Consider the following 24,387-nt stretch of genomic DNA (forward strand, 5'->3'; position numbering starts at 1 on the left):
CTCATTCTTGGGTCAGTTTTCTCTGACTATTGGCTATTGCTAATTAGGTGATAGTGATAAATGCCCAAACTAGGAATTCTTCCTTTATTATTCAGATGAAGTAAAACTGAGAAAAGAATGCCTTCTATATAACTCACTGTTATTTATTGCTGTCTGTGCTTCAGCCTTGGCAGGCAATTTAGGCCTGAGGTAAAACAGGTATGCAAAGCAATTCACTAATGCAAATCCTAACTCAGGTGGCATTTCTTGTAACCACTTGTGGTTACAGGATTGAAGCCCCCTGAATCTAGCTCTAGATTCTGCAGAGTGTGAAATAAAATAATCTTTACCTTCTTGTAGCTCTCATGAAGTTCAAATGGTCCTTTTCCACATTTTTAAGATGTGGTAGGTGGTCTGTAGAATTGTGATAGTTAGGATCAGTATTTAATATAAAATGATAGGAGAAGCTCAGTTTGACAAAACAGATGGTAGCTTTGTCTAGCTCCTCTTTCTCCTTTGACAACCAAAGCAAAGGTTCTGCCCTCCATTGAAGGACCATTTTGCTGGTTTCTCTCTTTTCTGGTTCACAGACTCAGTCTGGAATTCCTGAAGAGAAAGTCACATAATGAATCTACTTACACTGAGGATGAGGCTGACTTTGCATTAAAAGTTTCAGAGTAGATCTTGGGATATGTGTCACCAACATAAAACAGAAGGAAAGAAATATATAAGGAAGGAAGTACAGCAAACCCTTCACCAGACAAGGCAGTTAACAAAACTACTGAGCTGAAAAGATTGGCAGTATTTGTTAATAGGTAAAAATGGAGCAATTGGCTACATTTATAGATATGCAGTGGAGAAGCAGGTTCATTTCACCTGTGCCTCATATAATGCCCTCTGAGTGCTCCTCTCTGTGTATGTCCCCATGTAACCCCAAACCAGCAATTTTGTTATATTAAATCTACATAAAATATAAAACACTTTCCTAACAGCAACTTACAAGGGTAACAAAACAACCCTTCAAAGTAATGGAATCTGACCACTTAGTCAAAACTAAGCCATGCTGTGCCTGCTTAAGAAACCTGATTTTGTATTCACTGAACAGATACTTGGAATGCAGTGCACATAAACATCCAAACTATGTGTCAGAGTTTGTTATGTACAGGATGTGACCAATGCTTCAGTGTGCACTCATCAACCATAGAGAATAGACAAATAGACCAGCTTGGCTGCAATTTCATTAGGGTTAGTAATGTCTCTTCTAAACACTTCTTGGAGACAACTCATATCCCAAGCAGGAGAGATTTGAAGTGCTGAAATACTTCCCAAGTGGCATTTTCTCTCTTCTGTGGGGATAGATAACACAAGCAGAGCTAACTATGCATCAAGACAATAAAACAGTAAACGTTGCAAACTCATCTTCTACTTCATGATCTCTGTTAGATAAAGTAGGAAGAGTATCTGCAAACAACTGGATTCTTGTCTGCACCCTCTAAAGAAAGTCACTACCTATTTTTGAGCCACGTAATTCTCCTGATCAGAAAATGGCTTTAGGCACAGCCATCAATAGGCTTTCAATAATTTATATAATTTATACACATAAATCATCCACATTCTGCTTAACTTTGAGCTTTCTGATCAGCCTATGCTAGTGTCATTAGTAACTGTGTTAACACTTATAAATCTGGTTTAGCAAAGGTCCTAGGTTCCAAAGCCTTTGACAGATTTTTCTAGAAAGTATAAAAGAATATTATTTTCATTCTATTAATGTTAATGTTTCAGCTTTTATTAGAAGCTGTATTAGCTTAGCATTTACTGTGAATATATAGTTCTTTCCTTATTTTTGTACCTTATTTGGTACAAAAACACATACTTGGTATGAATGAAATAATTATTTTCAAAATATACGAAGTGTGTAGATGAAACCCAAATCATTCACATAATACTAAACTCTTTAAAATTTAAAGAATACTGATTAAAATAGTTATTCACACACCAAAAAGCACATTTTGCTAAAGCCTATGATGAGCTACTGCGGTGAAGCCAGGTATTAATTGCTCTACATTTAAATTGTCTGTACTCCGGTTTCTTCATGAGTAATGCAGGACTGATATAAGTTGTAAGTTGTAAGGCTAACAGTGTCTGTGGGGTCATGGTGGAGTACCTGGTATGTGGGAAGCACTACCCACTACAGATCCCCTCGGACCTCCTGTGGGGAGATAGGAGTCCATTATTTCTGAGAACTTCAGTCCAAAATGGAGGCAGGAGAATGAGAAGAAAATTGGGTCAAATATTTAACCTATATCTCCTCTGCAAGAGAGCCTCCAACATTAGTTTATGCCCAGAGCCAGAAAAGGAAAAAACTTTCAAACTAGTGTGTTCTTTATCTGGCACCGGAACTCTGCCTCCAGTCACTCCAAGCTATAGTAAGTTGCACTTCAGCTTAGGTACTCTTTGGACACAGTAACCCTTGGCTGTAAAGCTATTTGTTTTTTGGTTTTTAAGTCTTTTTTTGTTAATTTATTTTTTACATTCCAATCCCAGTTCTCCTTCCCTCCTCTCTTTCTGCTCTCCCCACTCTCCTGCCACCTCCCATCTGAGAGGGTAAGGCCTCCTCTAAGTCTGTCCCATCATCTCATTGAGGCAGGTCCAAGGCACCTCTCCACCCCCACACCCCTGTGTAGGCTGGGGCAAAGTATCTCCCCGTATAGAATGGGCTCCACTAACTCAGTTTGTGCATTAGTGTTAGACCTTGGATTCACTGCCAGTGCCCTCATGTATTGTCCCAGCCGCACCATTGTCACCTATACTAAGGGAGCCTAGTTCAGTCTTACACAGGTTCCCCATTTGTCAGACATGAGTCAGTGAACTCTCACTAGCTTGGGTCAGCTGATTGTGCGGGTTTCCCCATCATGGTCTTGACTCCTTTGTTCATATTATCACTCCTCCCTCATTTCCATTGTACGCCAGGAGCTTGGCCCAATGGTTAGTTGTGGAATTCTGCATCTGCTTCTATCTGTTTCTGAAAGAGGGTTCTGGCTTTTCTGGGGTTATGGTTTGTAGGCTGAGTATATTTTGCTTTATGTCTTGTATCTACTTATGAGTAAGTACTTACTATATTTGTCTTTTTCTGGGTCTCAGGTTTTTTTTTTTTTTTTCTAGTTCTGTCCATTTACCTGCAAATTTTAGGATGTCATTCTTTCTTAAAACTGAGTAGTACTCCATTGTGTAACTGTAAAGCTGATTGTTATTTAATATAAATAGAATCCCTGCCACTGCTGAAGGAGTTAGTTGCCAACTGTGAACTCTGGGTGTGAAAGCTGCTGCCACCACCAATCAGTGCCTTGGTCTCATGCCATGTTCTACTTCTTCTAATAGAATCTTACTTAAAATGAAGTGTAATTTATTTCTAAACATTATTACTTGCTAAATTATCATAAAACATATCCACAAAGATAAAATTTTGTAAGATTGGGGTCATACTGTATATTCATTCACTCTCTCATTCAAGACCCAAGCTGGAACAAGGCAGACAAAACTCACACCCATGAGTTGAAGTCTTATTTGGAAAAATGGAGTGGTGGTGAATGAATGGATTTTTGAATTTTGAAAAGTGCTTAAGAAATAAATGTCCAGGCATAGAGATCAGGGGTACATTTATGGGAGGTGACAATTAGTGAGAAAATGCTAAAGTGATAAATAAATCATAAGGCTGGTAGAGATAAGGAATGGGCTCTGTACAGGGGAGTGCTAAGGAGACAGGCCCTCCTGCAAGAGGGCCTTGCCTTTGTGCATAGGTTTCTACCCTGCTGCTTCTGATTCTGTTTACCAGAAACATCTCCTCTTACATATATTTAATCTTTAGAAAGTAACCACTGACCAATGCCTTGTGCATCAGAGAGAAAATATTGCACACAAATGTGTAGATTTCAGTTGGGATAAACAACTAGAACAAGGAAGCATACCCCAGATTGTAAAGGGAAATTGAGAAAATGAGGAACAAAAACTGGAAAGGGTGAATAGGAAGTTTGTTAGGAGTAAGGTTTTCCCCCCTGGTCCCACCTCTATGCCTGCCCCAAATAACACACAGAGACCCTGTATTAGATATAATTCTGTTGGCCAGTTACTAATTTCTTGCCGGCTAGCTCTATCTTAAGTATTAACCCATTTCTATTAATCTAAGTGTTTCCACGTAGTCTCAGAAGTTGACTTGGGGGAATGCTATGCACATGTGCTTTGCAACACAGCACCTGAGAACATTGAAGTTTCAGCTGATATTTCTAACAGCAAAAGGAAGCAAGCCCCATGTTTCTATGCAAAGGGGCTATCCCAGGTGAAATCTGTGTGTGTTCTGGGTGGGTTAGAGTAACAACCAGGAATGTGATTCACAGTAGAAGAGCAACCAGGATTGCTGAGGGTTCCTTAGGACCCTCTGTGTGGTCTTTGGTGTTTGTTCTCAGTGAAGGGCTATTGCTGGCAGGTTTTCAGCAGAGAATGTATGCTCAGCATTGGACTCACACTAAGAATAATTACTCTTTCCACCATGCTTGGAATAGACACACATTCATAAATAATGTTGTACAGCAATTATTTTAAATGGTTGAACATTGTTTTCCCCACCATAAGACACAGAGCTGGTTTCAAAGTTTTGGAAATTATTGCAGTAGTATCTTGTTCAAAATCTCTACCATTTCACTTGTGTAGATATATATCACCCAAAGTAGAAGCACAGCCAGGACAGTTGCGTGTTATTTGCATTGTCAGTGTTGATTTTACTGTTTATTGCTGAAGTTTCCATCCCTGACTCAGTCATCATTTCCCAGACATAGTCATAAACATTGTTTACAGGACCTCATTTAATCCTCCAACTGTCCCATGAGAAGATCTCTCATTTCCACCTGCAGGGGTAAACTGAGGCCTTGGGAAGTATAGCAAATTGCCTATGAGCATGAAAGTATAAGACTAAGGATTCAATTCTGGATCTGTCCAGTGCCAGAGCTGATATTTAAACTAGAAGCAGCATATTGCATTCAAGCATACAGACCCTGGAGACAGATGGCCAGGCTTGGAATCCTGGATCCTCTATCAATTAACTCAGGCTTCAGGCAATTTATTTAACATCCTGGTACATCAGTTTCCTCAATTACAAAATGAGAACAGGATTAACATGTGTTTCACAGTGCTTTTATCAGGATTGAGTTAATCCAAATTAATCTGGAATAATATTTGGTGGATAATAAGTGCTCAATAAACATTAGTTTGGAATATTTTTTTCGTTATCCAGTTGAAAGTTCTCATTGAGAATTTAATAAACCTGAGTCATAGAATAAATCAAATGGTGCTGACCTAGAAACTTTACCACTATTGACTAGATTCCATGAATGCTAACAATCTTACCCAGTGATGAATTTTGCAAGCTACAACAATGATTGGCCTAGCAAGACATGGCCACTAGTACAATGGTGGCATAGATGTCATGGGAGTAACCAAACACTTTCTGATAGAATTTAAAGTCTGCTCCACAAGATGAAATCTATGCCATTATCAAGCCAAGAATCTATGTCTAGACAAAGCATACAGCCTAAGAGAAAACCTACTACCATTATGCTGTTAAATGGACACAATCCTATTCTTTTCCCTATATCTTATTGGTGTTTTAACTGGCATTTAACTGTCTCTAATTGTGATGAGTATAAGTAAAGAAAAGCACTGTCCTGTACTTGGAGCTATATAGTAACTATGGGCCCTAACAAATATGTAACAGCAAAGGGGCACAGCTCTGCTTATTCTGTTCTCCAATAAGAGTTTCCTTAAGACTTTTGAACATTACCCAAACCATACTATTTGAATACATGAATGAAATCAGATACTTCATATCCAATTCCTTGGAAGATGTAACATCATTAAAATGTCAATTTCCCCCCCCCCCAACTAATCTTGGGATTAAAAACATTTTCAACCATGTAGGTGGCATAATGGCCCCACAAAGATACCCCCATCCTCATCCTTGGAACTTGTAACTGTATCATATGGCATGGCAAGAGGAGATTAACATTACAGATAGAACTAAGATTACTGACAGAGTTTTAACATAGCAATACACTGAATTATTTGGGTAAGCCCAGTGTAACCATGAGGCTTCCAAAGGGAAAAAAGAGGCAGAGGCGGAGGAGTCATCATCAGAGTGTTGCAATGTTGGAAAGACTGGCTATTGCTGCTTGAACACAGAAGAAGGCCATGAGGAATGAAAATGGGTAGCCTGATAAACAGGGAGAAGTAAGGTTGTGGATTCTCCCTAGACCCTACCAAAAGGTCTGAGGCCCTGCCAATACCTTTCCTTTACTTTGGTGACCCTTGTTTTAGACTAATTGATATATAAATATGTAAGTGTAAATTCATACTGCCTGCATAATGAAGAATGAGCAAAGATGCCAGATTGGACATGAACAGAAAGTTGAGATTTGACACACTCAGTTCATACCCAATCAATCATTAGGTATGAGTTGTCTTACTAATGGTGAAACAGCTGTAGATGTTGTACTTGTATGCTTGCACTTTAACCTCTGTATTTTTCCAGAAATGACTTCGGACAGCTTACAAGGGTATATACAACTCAAAATGAGAAGGATATGCAAATAAAGTAAGGGAGAAGTATGGGTGTAGAATACAGGAATAGGGAGTACCCCATGCCCTAGAAGTTCTGGGAATGGATCACATTTTTGACCCCAAATATTATTGAGCTACATAACTCAAAACAGCCACTGGATTAAAAGGATGGATGCTTCAATGATTAAGCCAATCTTAGTTGTGAGGCTTTGAAAACATTCTCCAAAATGTCACACCTAACAAACACTAGATACACACAGTCTCACTTAAAGAGTTACAGCTTCCCCAGTTCTTGATGAAAAGTCACAGAGGTACACCTGAGTGCAGAGCAATACAAGCAAAATATACCATGCCCCAAGGGAGAAAAGAAAAAGCAACCATGTTTGTCTTTTTGTGAGTGGGTTACCTCACTCAGGATGGTGTCAGTTGTGAAGCTTGGGCAGGCTATGGGAACACTGGCAGTAGAACCAGTATTTATCCCTTGTGCATGAACTGGCTTTTTGGAGCCCATTCCCATGGAGCTATACTCTCTCAGCCTAGATATAGGGTGGGGAGTGGAGGAAGCTCGGTCCTACCCCAAATGATGTGACAGACTTTGATGATCCCCCATGTGATGCCTCACCCTCTCTGATGAGTGGATGGGGTGGGATGGTGGGGGTAGTGGAAGGACAGGAGAGAGAGGGAACTGGAATTAGTATGTAAAATAAGATTGTTTTTAATTTAAATTAAAAATGAATAAAAAATTTTTAAAAAGAGCTTGAGGTCAATGGCTAGAATGATGTCATTACACTTCAACCACTCTCTGACTTATTTTACCAAATGCAAATAGGGACAGTTTGGGGAACAATACAATATAGATTATGATGTTCTTGAGTCATTCCTGAGAATAAAAGCACAGCAGGTTTTTGAGAAATAACAATATAGCTGGGTGTGGTCATGCATTCTTTTAATCCCAGCACAGAGGAGGCAGAGGTTGGAAGATCTCTGTGAGTTCCAGACCAGTTTGCTGTGCATAAGGGACAGTCAGGACTACAAAAAAAAAAAAAAAAAAAAAAAAAAAAAAACCTAAATAACAATATAATTATTTATATTATTTATCTCATGTAAGTATAAATACAGCTCAACAAACTTACTCATTTTACAGTATCTCTAGGTCCTAATGCTATGGAATCTTAGAATTTTCCAAAAACTAAATGGTATTTGCATAAATTAATAGATTTGTTTCTGGAGCTCACATCTGGTTTTTTGTTTGTTTGTTTGTTATTTTGTTTTGTTTTGTTTTTCCTGTCTTCTCTCTGTGCAGGACTTTATCGTCACTGTCGTCTTTTCATTCTTGTGGTTGGTTGGTTCATCTGCTTGGGCGAAAGGACTGTCTGATGTCAAAGTGGCAACTGATCCCAATGAAGTCTTGTTACTGATGTCAGCTTGCAAGCAATCCTCCAACAAATGCTTGGCTGTCCATAGCCCTGTCATGTCCAGCTTAAACACATCTGTGGTGAGTATTTGTTCATCCAGGCTTGACTTCCCAAGTCTTTATTTGATGGCCAGTGATTAAGCCACTGTGGACATTTCTGCCTCTAAAAGTAGGCCAATCAAAAGGGCAAAATCTCATTGAATCGTAAAGTGATATTTCAGTCTTCAAGATTTTCATTGTCAAAACAAACACACTGTAATGTTGCTGATTAAGGTTTTTAATAAATACCCACCAGGTATTAGCAGCTGTGCCTAAGATGACAGTCAAGTGAAAATTCTAAGCTAGAGCTGATATAAAGCCTAAATGCTAAGGCTGAAGCCTGTCAGAAGTTAAAAGATTATTTGTTAACTCAGATGTTTCCTGAAAGAGAACATTTTATTAAAGCCACACTTGGAATATACCAAATTCGTTGAAGAAAATTATGCAGACTTAGTAGGGAGCCAGAGGAAATACACAGCTTGAAAAAGGACTTAGAATAATTGTGTATCTTCCCCCTTCTCCAGTTTAGTTGTTTGACAGCCTTAGAAAAGATGTTCTGATTGGCTGAACAAAATCAAATATTGCCATCAACAGTACAGGCCTTACAAGAAAGGACGAATGCCAACAGCTACAGAGAGGCTAAATTGTACTCTTAATTCATACACGTTAGCAATTGTGCTACTCCACAGGAGGAAGCTGCATCAGATAAAGATGAGCTAGGATGCTGGCAAAAAGAAGCATTTACTGAGGAATGGAAGCTCAGCTGTGTTCACTAAAAGAACACCATCCAGCAAAAGTGAAAAATAGTTATCTTGGCTGCAATGTTAACCTGTGTCCCTGGGGCTTTCTGAAATTCAGTCAGAGAAGGGGGTTACAAAGAGGGCAAAGGTTGTTCCACTCTTCCTGATTTATTTATAAATCTTGCCTTGGTGAAATTGTAGCCATGGAAATTAACTGTGCCCTGGATCTCACAAACATTCTTACATATTGCTGGCCATACTCATGAGTGACAATTTGTGAGTGTGCATTAACATAGATAGTGATTTCTGTAGCTTATTTGTAGGCAGAACTGAGGACATAATTGTGACTCTCATCTCAAAATGTAAGAGAATAAAAATTGCTTGACGTATTTAACAAATCAAGTAAATGCTGTTTGTCAACTACTAGCTTGGTAATCCATGTCCCAGTAAGTTATGACATCCCACACGGCCTTGTGATTCCACTCATGTTCTAATAAAGTTTAGGTTGAAAGGTAGGACTTAGAGATGAAGAATAATGCATTCTCCTAAACCTAAAAACAATGTGAACATATGGAAGGAAAGGCCTGCAGGGTTGTGTCCCTAACAGCCAAGGCTCTGGGGGTTCTAATAGAACAGCTTGTTCATATTGACTAAAGCAAAGCTTACAGTATTCTTTAGACCCTTGTCTGGAACTAGTGTCTGTACTCATTCAGATACCTACATTTTAAACAGAAACTGGTCCTAATTTCATCATTAAAATGATAGTTTCTGGAAAGACGCCATGAACCTGCTGAGATCTGAAGAGATGCGAGTGGAAGAAGCCAGAGCATATCCTCAACTCCTGACATCAGAGAACCAACTCTCTGCCAGTTGCTGATTAGTGGGAATTTTACCTAATCTCCCATTTTTCTCCTGCAGTAGAAAAGTTCCTGGACTATTGGACTAAAACTTCATACTGCAAGGAAATGAATTGTATATTACTATCATAGGAGAAAGGATATTAATCAGTCAACACAGGCTTTTGACTTGAAAGTGTGCTCCCCTTCAAGTCACATTGAACTAGCTCAAGCAAAACCCAAAAATAATTAGAAAAACTAGAAGTGTTCCTCTAGAGGAGACTTCATGGCTGTAAGCTGGAAGGTAGTAAAGAGACTGGGCCTTTCCCATTCTCCACCTCTTACCCTTGTGTGTGCACCTGTTGAAAGACACTGTGTGTTATGTTATTTTCCTCTTCTAAATAGAGTTTTAATTTTTTTTTCTTGTGCATATTGGAGAAGGTAGGTACCTTCAGTTTTTAATTGTGTATTTCCTTTCAAAGAAAGAGCTTTGCTCACTGCCCGAATTTGGTAACATTATCTCCAGAACTCACAAAAAGGACAGAGAGAACAGATTCCACAAAGTTGTCCTCTGACTTCCACATGCATGCACAAACACACACACACACACACACACACACACACACACACACACAGAGAGAGAGAGAGAGAGAGAGAGAGAGAGAGAGAGAGAGAGAGAGAGATAACAAATGTTGTTAGTGGAGGGATACTTAGACTGAATTTACCTCACTGAGATCCAGTTACAAATGTCTGAAGGTATGCTTGATGGCATCCCATTGGCCCTTCCAGGCTCAAGTGTCCATCTCAGTCTCACAGTCTCGTCAACTGTAGCTATAGGCTTTAGAAATTGTCAAAACATGGCTCACAGAACTCATCCTGCTGGGCAAGTGCAAGCCCTGAAAAAGGAACCATACCATACACACACTATGCTTTGTGATCTCTACAAGGAAAATGGTCAAGAAACAATAAATATTTTCTACTGTGGTAATAACATTATTTTCTTTGCCATTGTAACTTCACAGTAACCCTAAAATAAAGTGAGGTATTAGGGCATTACAGATTCAGTAAGGAGATATTAAAGATCCTGGAAAAAGTTGCTGGATTTAACTATACTAATGGTAGAACAGAAGCCAAACTCTCCCAATACTCAAAAGAGCTAAAGGAACACTGCTGGAGTGGCCTCCAAGGAGAAGTCTGGCTCTACTAGGTTAAGTGACAATATAGTAGGCCCTTTATTAACAAAAAACCAACTCAAACCTCCATGCCACCATCAGAAAATTATAGACAATTATGCAAGAGGCAGCAGACTGCTGAGAGAAGATAATTCATGGAGAAAGAAAAAAACTTAGCATGCTGCCCAATATGTGGAAAATGCTGATTAAGGACCACCTTACCCAGAGTTATATCTCATTGGTCAAAAGCACATTCCTTTGAGTGAACAACAAGGGCAGAGCCCTTTACCATGGCAAAGCAAAGTTTCAAGGTTACAGGAGTAAGACTCTGACCAGAGCCCGGTGGCACAGTGCCTAGAGACAAACTTTGAGACAGGTCTTTTGTCAGCTAGACTGAGCAAGCAAAGAATTGACATGCTTTTCTTAGGGTGTTTTGTATAGTAACCTTGGTTAGACATCTGCGACTCTAACCTTGTGTGTAACGGTAAAGTTTTAAACTTATGATCTATTTACACAAAGCCCTTAGTCTAATTTGAACTTGCTCTGAGGTAAAAGTGAGTTAATTATGTACAGTTAGTCTGAGCAAAAGGAACAAAGCAGCCTTTCCGTGTGCACGGTCCTCATGAGACAGTAGATCCCGTTGTGGAGCATGTCCCAGTATTTATTCTGTATATAAAAATTATACAATGAATTAAAAATTATCTTCCTGACTATCCACAGACATATGTGCCCATAAGATCAAGATGCAATCATGATTACATATACACATGACATAAGATTACAGACTACAATGTAGGTTTTGGGGAGACACAAAGCTGCTTTAGCAAAAGTGAGCAACAGTTTCCAGAGTTGATAGTCCTTCAGGTCTTGCCGGGACAGAATTAATCTCCATCAGAGAATCGCTCCTCTGGTGAGTTGACATCTGAACAGTAACTATCACCTGCTGTAACTCACTGCCTCCCACACCAGAGATAAGGAGAATGGCTGCTTTTAGCTATCGGGATCTTTCCTCAATGCCCCAGGGAAATGGAGGCCTTTATCCAAATGCCTGACCTTGAGATAAGGATTTCCTCTGGGACCAGACACTCTACTACAATTTAAGAACAGTTTTTATTCCTCAAGGGGCATGATGCAGTGTTTGTACTGAGTTGTTTCTTAATTTTGTTCCTTTGTGTCTTGGACTTAATATATGGACCTGTTCCCCTCGCATGCTCCCAAAAGGGAAGGTCCTGATGTCTCACTCTTTTCCCATTATACTGTACAGTTCTGACTTCTCTATGCTTACTAACTGAATGCTTGCCCTTAATGGCCTCAGGCTCTGCATCTGGATTGTGGGCTCTTCATTCTTTGGGTCAGGTGTGTTCGGTTAGTGAATCTCTAAATTTTCTGTTCTTGGTGTAATCAGGAGATGACAATGGGATTCTTGTGTGCAGAGTCATCATGCTATATGTTTCCTGGTGGTAGAGAATTTTTCCTAAGAATTATTTTTTTTAAGGAGGCTACCATTTTACCCATTCTTTAACGCTCACACAAAATCTCCCGAAAAGGCATACATAAGGGAACGCCCATAACATATATGAGACTCATTAAAACTGAAAGTACAGGGGTGCTGGAGAACTGGGATCCACAGTCAAAGTGCTGGAAACTTTGTAAAGCAGTGATGGTCATCGTGCTGTCCATGTCATCTCTCCCTTTTATTTTTTAATTTAGACATGTGGAAATCATTTTGAAGCTATGTCCTAGCCAGAGGGTGACCAGAAGGAGTAGGATTAGAGTGAGCAGGACAGTTAGAATAATGCCAAAATTGATAATAAGTGAACAAAAGGTTGTTCCTGTCACAAAGGAATTTAAGGAATTTATAAATATTTCTACCACCTTGGAAGCTGAGAGAGATTGTAATTTAGTATGGCTTAATTGTAGCAATTTGACTATGTAAGGTCAGTAAATCCATAGAGAAATCAGAATTGTTCCATATGCCCTGAAGATGAGTCTGAACTTGAGGCCAGATAAGCTCTGAGGAGTTATAGGGGAAAGAGGTGACACAAACCCATTTAAAATGTGAATGGCAAGAGGTGGTGAATCTAACCTTGATGTTCTGAATTTGATTCCCTATGCATAAGCCTGATCTTCCAAAATATTAACCATCTTCAAGCTTTCTACCTTCTGTTCCTGCATAAGCAAGGTCAGAGAAATGTTTTTAGATAGTTGATTAACATGGTCAGTAGTATGTACATGTTGTACTAAGGCAGCTGTAGGCAGCAACAACTCTATAATACTGAGTGCAATGAGGTTCAAATTAAAGCAGCAATAAATCACTTATGCCTACTAAGAGCATTAGTAATTTCTTCTACAGCATAAACACCACGATCGTCATACTAAGGTTGACTAAGATTAACTGGCAAAAATACATATGGAGTGTATCTGATTACAATGTAAGGATCAGGATCTTGACAAGAATTTATACAGCTGGGAATGATTCATTTTTCAAGGTCAGCCCAGCACTTAGGCTAGAGAGTCCAGGGAAGAGGACAAGGTATGTGAGCAATATCTTCTAAGGGGTAGGGAGGGACTAAGGGATGCTGGGAGAACCTGGAACCTAGGTCCAGCTTTCATATGTTGAAGTGTTAAATAGAAACCTCAGCCATTTGTCCTTAGCATCCCAGTCTTTTTGCTGAAAATGAATGATAAGGGATGATGACAAAATCACCTATGACTATTTCCTGTTGATATTTCAGCATCATTTGGGGACTCCAAAATGTGGAATGCTGGCCAAGTCCAAGAAGGGCAGCTGTTTCATTTGCTGTCAAGTTCTGTGGGACCTTTTGGGACTAGAGACCTGCAGGTAGCAATGGGAGCTGTTTGCAGTCTTCAATTGACTGGAAATCTGCTAGAACAGATATATGTTAGGGTCAGAAACAAAAGTTTAAAGATGTTTTTATAAGGTGTACATTTGAAACTTCTAGGTCCACGGTCCTGGCTAGCAAGGGGAAGGAAATCCCAAGGCTTGGGAAAGAGAAGGTTCCCACCTCCTCAGGAAGATATAGATGAGGAAACAGGCTATTGATTGACAGTACTTATATGGAGTCCATTTGATCTGTTAGAGGTGGATTGCCATTGTTTATAATCTGTAGTGTGTCCTTGAACCAGAGTATTTTCCTTGCTTAAGTTTGTTTCCACATTTTTAGTATAGACGTAGTAACATTGGTTTCTTAGACTAGCAGAATCAATATGTAAAAACCTTTCATGTAATGTCTGGCATATATAGTGTTCAGGAATCCTCAATCCAACAGTGGCTCTGAGTGAAAAATGTAAACAGACTTCAAAATTAAGACACTGTGAGGAATTACTATGAACGAAATTTTCTACAATTTCAGTTCAGCCTGTTAACCTTTTGCTCTGATTCTCCTTCAGGTCTTTGGATTTTTAAACTTTATCCTCTGGGCTGGCAACATTTGGTTTGTTTTCAAGGAGACTGGCTGGCATTCCTCGGGACAGAGATACCTTTCCGACCCCATGGAGAAGCACTCTAGCAGCTATAATCAAGGCGGGTACAACCAAGACAGCTATGGGTCAAGTGGTGGCTATAGCCAGCAGGCGAGTTTGGGGCCCTCTTCCGATGAGTTTGGGCAGCAGCCCAGTGGCCCCACTTCCTTTAACAATCAGATATAGCCCAGTATCACCCAAATTCTTCTGGCAATAGTCTCACCACCTTCCATTTCAGTAGCAGAAGAATTTTTTAAGAGTTTCAATCAATTATTAATGCAGAGAATGTTGAATGTAAATCAGAGATCTGTAGCCCTCATTAAGACAGAAAGGCCTGGGTGGTGATAAATGGTACTTAGAGATGAGATGCCATGAGGAGGAGATGCATTATTCATCATAGATGGGTAATTAGAAAGTACCTTGTTATATACACAGATAATTTTATGGTCATTTTGTATGTGTATTGAAATAGTGGAAGCAATTTGTAGCTTAAAGTCTCTAGTGCATAATGTGCATAAAGTAACTTAAATAGTATTGTGTTTTCCTGTGTGTTTTGATGCAAGAGACATTTTAATGATTTCTAGAAGACTATTTGGTGAATCGCAACATGCATGTGTTGATATATTTCAGTTTACGCCCTTTAGGGCTACAGATATGTTTTAGGTAACTATTCTGTACTGTTTTCACTTGAGGAACAATGTTTATATGATTTAATGCATGAATATTTTCTCACACAAACATTTGTATTTCTGAAGATTTTTCAGTTTGCATCATGAGTTTGTTCAGTGGGTGTTTAAAGACATATATGCACTACGTTGTAGACTTTGCAAGTTTGTCTTTCTGACTTTACCCAAGTTCTGAATGCATTAGAGCTAATATCTGGGAGGTCTCTCTATTTGTAGATAGTCAGTGTTCTGTATGATAACTGCCAAATATTTATCTGATTTGCTTCAGTACATATTTACATTCTTGTAACTTCCTCTGGTGTTTTGTGGCTCTTATCCTGTGAGCCATGAGTGATAAGGTACAATGACCCCATGCTTGTAGAGTGATGTTTTCTTAGCATCCAGAGATGCAGCTTTACACACTATAGTTTAAGCAGTACTAAGAAAAATGCTCTGTAATCACATATAACTAGTCAAACATCTGATTTTGTTTATTTTTAAAGCTAATATGTTGCTCAATCCAGTTATTAGAAATCTAATGTTATAGTTTAACAGAATTACTTATTTGGGTTTGTGTATAATGCACAAATTAAGAATGGCTTCCAATGCCATTCTATCCCCAAGATGGTTCTCATGAAAGGCAGTCCAGAACATATTCATTATCAAAAAGACACAAATCTTCATTTCTGCATTTTAATTTAATTGAAGCAACAAGGCCCAACAGGCAGGGCAAACTAAGCATATGTGTTTCTAGATAGTCTTAACTGATGTACAAATTCTTTGTGTGATCTGTGATGTTGGAAGCAGTTTAACACAAAATAGCCTGTGTATCAAATGCTGTCTGTAACCAGTTTCTTAAATCCTGTTGGATAAATCTGTATTGTGTTATCTATTTGACCTCAATAAAGTTGTTGCATACAATCTGGCTGAACAATGAGGAATCATTGACTGTGGGGCCCTGTTGGCTTTAACAGTGAAAGAATAAAGGTTAAATGCAATGCTTCTAATAATATTCTTGTCCCTGTCTCCTGCTCCCTACCCCACTTATGATTCCTGATCCACCGTTCTTTGTTTAGTTAACCTTCCACCTCCCAAGTACTTATCATTGCTCAAGTCGAGAATGAAAGCATGGTGTGAAAAGGCAGAAATGGGCTCTATAATAAGAAGTCTGCATTCTATTAGGAGAGAGTCATATTAAAGTATTCACACACCGGTTCCACCTCGTGTGACTGAGGCATGGGTTTCTGCAAAAGCATCTATCTGAGCTACCCAGGGAAAAAGGTGAAGGAGCTTCAGACTTGAGCACAACCCATCTTAAGTACAGGGCAGAAGGCAGCATACCACAGCAGGGGAGAGGCAGGCAGACTTTAGCTCTGAAGGACATATAGAGGTGCCATAGCATAGAAACTGAGGGAGGCTTCTCAGATATGAGGCCTGCCCATGGGTGCAGAGGTAAACACTACTCAGAGGCCATAATTAGGACTTCTACCTTCGTATGAAAGAAACTTACTGAAGGCACTTGAAGGATTTTTTTTTCCAGAGGGGGGCAGTGACACTATGATAGTATTTTGAAGTGTTTTAAAAGGATATAAGAAGCTACTTATATGGATAATGAGGCACAAGAGGACCAGAGAGAAAGCTTTCCTGGTACCAAGGAAGTAAAGCATGGCCCCTAAAGGCTGACATCACCTGCTTTACAGTGGATGGGAGGTGTGGCTAACTGTCACAGGCCGGGGCCTTCTCTGCCCTGTTTCTCAAGGTGCTAGCTAGATGAGACTTCATCCTTAAGCCCAGTGCAGGAGGAGAAAGTGACCTCTTCTTCATACATAGTCATGAGCTCTCCAAAGCTCATACCCCACGATGACAGACTGTCACAAGTTTAAAGCCCTTTGGGACTCTGACAAATAGAATTTCCCTGACTGAAATAAAGACATGGTTTCACAGTCCACTTCAGGGTACAATAAAATGCTGCTTTAGTCCAACAGGGATTTTGCCAAACCAGCTTAGTGCTTTGGGTTTCAAGGAAAGAAACCAGATTTGGCCTTTGTGGAGAAAGAAAAGGAGAGGACTAATTAGTAGTCAGTCAGCCTGGGAGCATTGAGATTGAGTGTGGAGTCTCACTCAGCTCAGGGCTCATTGATCATCTCAGGGTGCTGACTGCCGTTCTTCCTTGAAGAGTTGAAGCATACAAGGAAGATCACTGATCCCAGTGATCAGATTGCCTAACTTAGAACTCCAACCCTGCCATTTTTGTGACTCCTCTTTCTCCCAAGTAACTTCTCCAAAGCCGTGTAACGTTTTCATAGCCACAATCTACAGGCACTGGCAGTCTGGAAGCATAAGGAAGTTAGCACTATGGGGACCACGAAGGGCATGTGGGAGGTCAGCACTGTGCTGGGAAGACACCTAAGGTCTCATTCTTTCAGTTGCCCCATCTCTATCCTGGAGCTCAGAGTACAGGCTCAGAAGATTGTTATTAGGAGGAAAGGTAAGCCATTCAAAGGAATTACAGCAACAGTATACAACAGCCAGATGTGGAACTAAGGAAGCCAGAGCCCCAGACAAAAGCAGCCTGCTTGACAGGGATTCTAGGAAGCCAGCCAGGGTGAGGAATGGGAGAACAAAACAAGGGAAGAGTGAAAAGTGAAAAAACAACAACAATAAAAAGATGTACCTGTAGTGTTGCTGATGAAGGCAAGAGAACCTTGGTCCCATTACAACCACAGAGCAGCAATATTCTGGAATTATTCTGTCAAGAAATAGGAAGCGGGCCTGGGGTATACCTCAGTCAGTGACTGCTTCTATACTGACCATAGTTCAATTCCCAGAATGCACATAACAAGTGGGGCATTGTGGTGCACAGGATCTATGGCCAATCACCCTAGTCTAGTAGGACGGTTATCTCAAAAAGCAAGATGAAACGCAAAACAAACAAAATACCTGAGGTGGATAGCTGATGGGGAATGACACCTGAAGCTCCCCTCCCTCCACCTCATGCTCATGTACATGTGCAACCCTCCCCACACAAAATTACAATTTTTAAAAATGTAAGAGATATTGTGATTAAAAAGAAGAAGAATTTTGAAATCTACCCACTAGCAACCTCCATTGGTGGAGTCTGCCCACATAGGGTAAGTTTACGTAGCAGGTGTACCTACCGGTAGACACTAAATACTTCAGGCTATGAGCCAGAGATAGGACCTGGACATAAATTCTTCCATGACCCCTTTCAATTCCTGGAGAAGTGAACACAAAAGAAGAAGAAGAAGAGACCCTTGGAAGTACCTGTGCGATGGAGGTCACTGACAGCAACAGCAGGAACTATCTATCCTTCAAGCTGTGGCTGGTATCAGAGGGTTCACTGTGGGAAAGCAATATAAAGCATCAAACCATCTACTACACTGGTCACCACCATTACTGCTATTACTCAGTCTATGAAACAGGACTGCAAATATTCCCCCCCATAGGCTGGAGATAAGAGATTACCTGGTTGCGTGTGGGAAAAGCTAATGAGCTGTATGATACTCAGTTCTGTAACATGATTGGCTGTGCAAAGTTGAGTTAAGCATTAAAAAGAAAATATTCTTTAAGCATACAAGGCTGAGATTTTTATGGATCAAATTTCTCATTGTACTGAGCTGAAAAAAATACTATTATTAGAACCCTTGGAGTCTGAAGACTCAGATAGATAACAAGCAAGTAAACATAAAATATGCAAAAATATATTTGATTGGTTGTGGTAACATATTATTTATGATTTATTAAAGCTTGCCTGAGGATTCAAAAAGCAAAGCCAGCCACAAGCCATAGACACCAGGCACACATCTTTAATCCCAGCAGCCAGAAGCCAGGAGGTAGTGGTGCACACCTTTAATCCTGCGATTTGGGATTAAGAGGCAGACGGATTTCTGCAAACCCAAGGCCACTAACATCTATACAAGATTGATCCGGTTCTAAAGAGAAACAGCTCACACAAAGATGATCTCAGCACCTGGGATCACATGCCTTTAATCCCACCATTAGGGAAGTATATAGGACAGGAGCAAGGTGTCAGTATGAGACATTCATTCTCCAGACATGCTGAGAAGAGGCAGCAGGATCAGCCCATTCAGCCTGAGGTAGTGGTAAGAGCTAGTGGCCCGCTACTTCGCTTCTGTGATCTTCAGCTTGAAGTTTGAACTCCAATATCTGTCTGTGGTCATGTACTTATTGTGGTTATAGATTAAAAAAAAAAAAAAAAAAAAAAAAAACAAGAGGTGGAAAAGGAAGTGGGAAGTCAGCAAAAGCCACTCTCAGAAGATGATTTGAAGCTGAGACTTGAAGGAAGACTTAAGTTTGAGGAGAACATAGCAGATCAGAGGCCAGTGTAACTAGGAACCTAAGAGGGGGGTGGAAAAGCACTTAATACCTTTAAATTCAGGACAACTAACACAAATCTAGTGGTGCTAGAATTTCTAGGGAAGAAATAGGACCTGAAGAGTTAAGAAGGGTAAGGCTATGAAAGGCCTTGAACACAAGAGAAGACTTCATTCTAAGAGAAGCAGAAGTACAGGGCTTGCTGCAATGCCAAGCATCCAATTCAATTTCTCCTCTAGCAGCTTCCATGCTTTGGCATTGTACTATGTGCAATGTCAACACTAGGAGAATGTGGAAGATGAACTCACGGGATTCTGTATTAGTTTTTCAACTTCTAATAAATGGGAATGCTGTCTTAGGGTTTCTCTTGCTGTGATGAGACACCATGACCATGGCAACTCTTATAATTAAAACATTTAGTTAGGGTGGCTTACTTACAGTTTCAGTGGCTCAATCCATTATCATCATGATGGGGAGCATGGTCACATGCTGGCAGATATGGTGCTGGAGTGGTAGCTAAGAGTCCTACATCTTACAGGCAACAGGAAGTCAACTGAGACAGTGGGCAGTAACCTGAGCATAAGAAAGCCCACCCCCACATTGTCACACTTCCTCTAAAATGGCCATAACCAATCCTACAAAGTCACACTTCTTAATGGTGCCACTCCTATGAGATTATGGGGCTAATTACATTCAAACTACCACACTGAGAGTAGGTTCATTCATTCATCAATTCATTCATTTATTATTTACTGAGTTCTACTCCTGCCAAGCATGATTGTAGGTACTACATCATTAGATTTCAGACAGATTTGATTTGTAGAAGATAGACCTGTGAGCAGATAGCTTAGTTTTGGTCAAACTGTATATGCAGATAATGAAATGAGAGAAATGCAAATAATTATCAAAATGTCTGAGGAAGATGGCACAGTATGCATGCCCCTTAATCCCCAAATAATAATGTGAAAGCCAGAATTAAGGTAAGGACCCTATTAGCTTTCAGCAATGACTCTGGTAGATATCCTAGGGGACCTTACATGCTGCCATAATAGAAAGTTATTTATATAAAGTATTTTATGTCTTACAATAGCCATAGCATCCATTATTTCATGTGAAATTGAGTGTCTTAAGTTGAATTCCTCAAGAATTCAAGAGCAAATAAGGGATTCAGATGAGGATGCAAAGATCGTAGAAAAGTTGCTAAAATCTTCACTAAGGATATAATCACCGAGGCCATATTTTATTCCATCAATGAGCATGCATGTCAGCGCAGCAGCCCCACTGAGGGAAAGGAGCTATGTCTGTTTGGGAGGTGTGACAACTTCCCCAGCACATTTGGATCACCCCATGCCTAGGCTATGGTGGATGGAGAAAAATCCACATTATCTCAGGAAGCTGTGAAGCCGAAGGGATGCAGTGTTCAGTCCTATGAGGACATAAATGGACCACTAGAGTGTCTGCCACTGAGATTTGGTCACATTAAATAGGTCAATCAACTTGAGGCCAGGAAAAAAAAAAAAAGACTTTAATGTAAATCCCTTTTTCTCATTTCTCACATCTCTAAAAGAGGTTTGCTTTTCTTTTTTCTTTCTTTCTTTCTTTTTTTTTTTTTTTTAGAAATCCTATTTGGTTTATTTTTTTATTGTTTTATTTTTTATTATTTTACATATTGATCCCAGTTCCCTCTTCCTCCCTACCTCCCATGCCCCCAACCACCCTCCCATCCCATCTCCCCTTCACACCGCAGGGAGAGTGATGACTTCCAGGAGGGATCAAAAAAATCTGTCAAGTCATTTGGACTAGGGACTAGGCCCTCCCTCCTGCCTAGATGTTTTTTCTAATAACTATCTGGTCTGCTTAATGTATAATTTGACTTTAGCTCCAATGTGCAATATGATCTTAATAACACCTCTATGGTAGTTACTAACATTGAGTATGGACAGTGCTTTAGCCACTGGGCTAAATACACACTTAAGTGTGTATTTAATCACAACACTAGACTAAAGATGCTGGTGCTCTTCCTGCATAACATTTCAGAAAAAGCCACATTCATAGCAGTCAGGGAGTAGCAGAATCCTTGTGAGCACCTTCACTTAACAAAACTATTCCCTAGCTATCACTACCTGCTGAATGTTGCTCTGAACAAGAGTCCTGCTTAACACTCTCTGTGCTAGCCTAGTTAATGCTCACAAATGGCACAAAATACAAAACTATTGTGTCCTGACTCATCAAGTGAGAAAACTGGTATTACTGGAGATCATGAAAATGAGAGTATCCAAAACAACTTAACCTAACTCACCATTCCAGGCTTTCCAGACTCTACCATTCCATACATCTTCCATGGTTTGCCAATAGGACAAAGTTGCAATCGACAAAGACACAGACTCCCATTAGCGGAAGGAAAACTTCAATCAGAACCATGGGCCAACATGGATAAGTTCATGCTGCATTCATCTGTACTCATTTATAATGATTTATAAATGATATTCCATCTTTAGGACTGCTGAAGTTCCAGCTGAACTAATATTGTTTATTTCACCTGCTTGAATGGTGTTTCAAGAAAAATGGCTTTCCTGATTTTGGTACTTGGCTAAATATTCCTCAGCACCTGCTAGCAGCACCTATTCCCAAGGGTAGCCATGGATTCTCCTAACCCAAATTGTGACTGAGCTCTGAAAATAATATATAAGGCGAAGGCCAACGTAATAGAGCAAACATGAGCTGCCTTCATGGAAGACTTGTTTTTCTGAGTTTAAATTAGTTAAGCATTGTCTTTAAATGGGTAAGTCTCCACTGTCTGTACTCTTGTTTATTGAGGAAAACGACTGAGGAAACTTACAAGCATAAGGACTTTCCTGGTGCTGGTGAGCCTGCCTTTGAGCATTTGGTCATCCATGTATGATTGCTTGACTTTACAGTTTATGGGGGTCTAACTGATGAGTGTTGTGAGTCCCAGTCACAGGCTTCCATGAACTGAACCTGGAACTACTTCCACTTTATCTCTCATCAGCTTCCATGTTAACTTGATGGACACAAGAAATATTGAACAGTTTCTATATTTTTAAATATTCCTTCTTTCCTGTAAACTGGCTGGTCTTGTGGCTGCTCCTTTAGTTTCTTTCAATCAAGTTTTTATCTGATTGGTCCTCAGAGTTGTTTTACTTTAGAATTACATTACTTTACTTTAGAATTGGGTGTCTGACAAGATATCCAAAGATTATTGCTCATTTCACATATCCTTTGTTAACCTTGCTTTCTCAGTGGTCCTATGACTTGTATTAAAGTTTCACAGGTGTAAGAATCTGTTTCCTCAAAATTTAGCAGGATGGATGGCACCATACCCACTCACAAGGAACACAGTTTTCACACTGATGGTTTCATCAGGAGGAACCTGTGGTTAGATATTCATTTTGGGAGCTCATGCATGGAATCTTTAGGCACTGGTATACACTGTCATGGGTATTACATTAAATGGATCATGGACATTCTGAGAAGCAGGGTGTATTAGCTTCAAGTCAGACCTTGTTTTCACTACTGGGAGCAGATACTTTGATCCTGGGAAATTCACTGAGCATCTCTGAGTCTCCAATTCCTCATCTACATAAATTAAAATGATCTTGACCTATATTAGTCACTTGCTTCCAAACAAATTACTACAAACTTAGTGGCTTAATCCATAGTTAATCCAAGTTGGAAGTCCCATGGAGGTCTCCCTAGGCTAGAATCTGAGGTCCTAAGGGAGAATCAACTTCTTTGCCATTTCCAACGTTTAAAGATTGTCTACATCCCTTAGCTCTTGGCCTTCCTTTTGTTTCTATGAATAGCAGGTCAAGTGGGATCTCTTCTGTTTTAAGGGTGCCCATCTATATAACCTGGACACCATCTCAATTTCAATGTCAATTGATCCTCAATTTCATTTTCCTCATTGGTCTTATTACCCTTTGTTGTTTCATCTAACAAATCCCTGTGTTCCAGGATAGATAGATGGATAACTTAGCCCTCGTATTGCCTACTACATTATCTTGAAAAAAAAAATCAAAGCTAAGATGACACAGCATAGGTGCAGGAGAGGTTGCTCAGAGAAAAAGAGCACTTGCTGTACTTGCATACAGCCCAAATTCATTCCCAGCACTCACTTTTAACAGCTTACATCTGCCTGTGACTCCAGCTCCAGGAGAACCTACATTCCCTTCTGGCCTCCTCAGGAACCTATATATGTGGCACACACAAACACATTTACTCATGTGAGCACACACACAAATATAAAATAAATCTTTAAAAAATTATACAAGGTATGTTCTGTAAAATATTAGGTATTAGATTAACACAATTAAGACTGACAGTGGGTCCAATCATTAGTTTGAACCATTTTGTTAGGAACCCATGAAGGATCCCCTGTTAATTTAGCATCAATTTGATTGTGTAGATTTAACTACTTTCTGGTGGAAATTTTGAACATTTCTGTATCTATGAAAATTTTGGATGTGATAGAGGATGCCTAGACAGTGCACTTGAACAAGCTACCAGCCCGGGCCTCACAAGACCAAAGCACTGGGTTTATCTAACGGGATGGCACTCACTCATTTGTTGTTTATTGCTGGTTTCCACTCTCCGTATTGATTCAGATGCATAAAGGATTCACTGGGGGTTTGAAGCCTGTGTAAGTGGTTGAAAGGGCAAAGCTTAGAGCCTAGATGGAAGCTCTTACATTGCTCCTCTGCTTTTCTTTGCGATGGCTCCCTGTTTTCCGGACCACACTGCTAGATCTCCTGGAGTCCTCCTTGAGCCAGATTCAGAGGAAATGGGACATAGATTTCACTCTAACAAACTCAGAAGGGATTTATCATACAAACCCATCCTGGATGTGGGGTTGGCTGTTTTCCTCCCATGAAGAACTGCCTGCAGGCCCAAAGGCATACAGTGTGCCTGCACAGCAGCCTGCCCAAATAAACAGGAGGGGGTATCATCTGGGGTCTTTTCTTTCCTATTCTCTTTTTAACTTAAAGTAATGCAATATGAGGTCTCCTACTTCTGACCCTCCAAGACTGTAGCCCTAGAAGCAATGATGGCTCTCTGTTTCCTCTAGATTCTTCAAGA

At 39.9% G+C, this 24,387-nt stretch overlaps 1 protein-coding gene across 1 annotated transcript in view; it reads left to right on the top strand.

The window, feature by feature from the left end:
* The window catches only part of Synpr (synaptoporin), a 158,358-nt gene extending 143,550 nt beyond the window's left edge, over positions 1–14,808 (top strand). The window contains exons 4-5 of the mRNA XM_051206768.1: positions 7,889–8,080; positions 14,198–14,808. Of these exons, the coding sequence (XP_051062725.1) occupies positions 7,889–8,080; positions 14,198–14,455 (450 nt within the window). The 3' untranslated portion in view covers positions 14,456–14,808. The remainder of the gene's footprint in view (positions 1–7,888; positions 8,081–14,197) is intronic.
* Positions 14,809–24,387: the final 9,579 nt, after the last annotated feature.

The sequence above is a fragment of the Phodopus roborovskii genome, unplaced genomic scaffold (assembly GCF_943737965.1).
Source record: "Phodopus roborovskii unplaced genomic scaffold, PHOROB, whole genome shotgun sequence".
In the NCBI taxonomy this organism is placed as follows: Eukaryota; Metazoa; Chordata; class Mammalia; order Rodentia; family Cricetidae; genus Phodopus; species Phodopus roborovskii.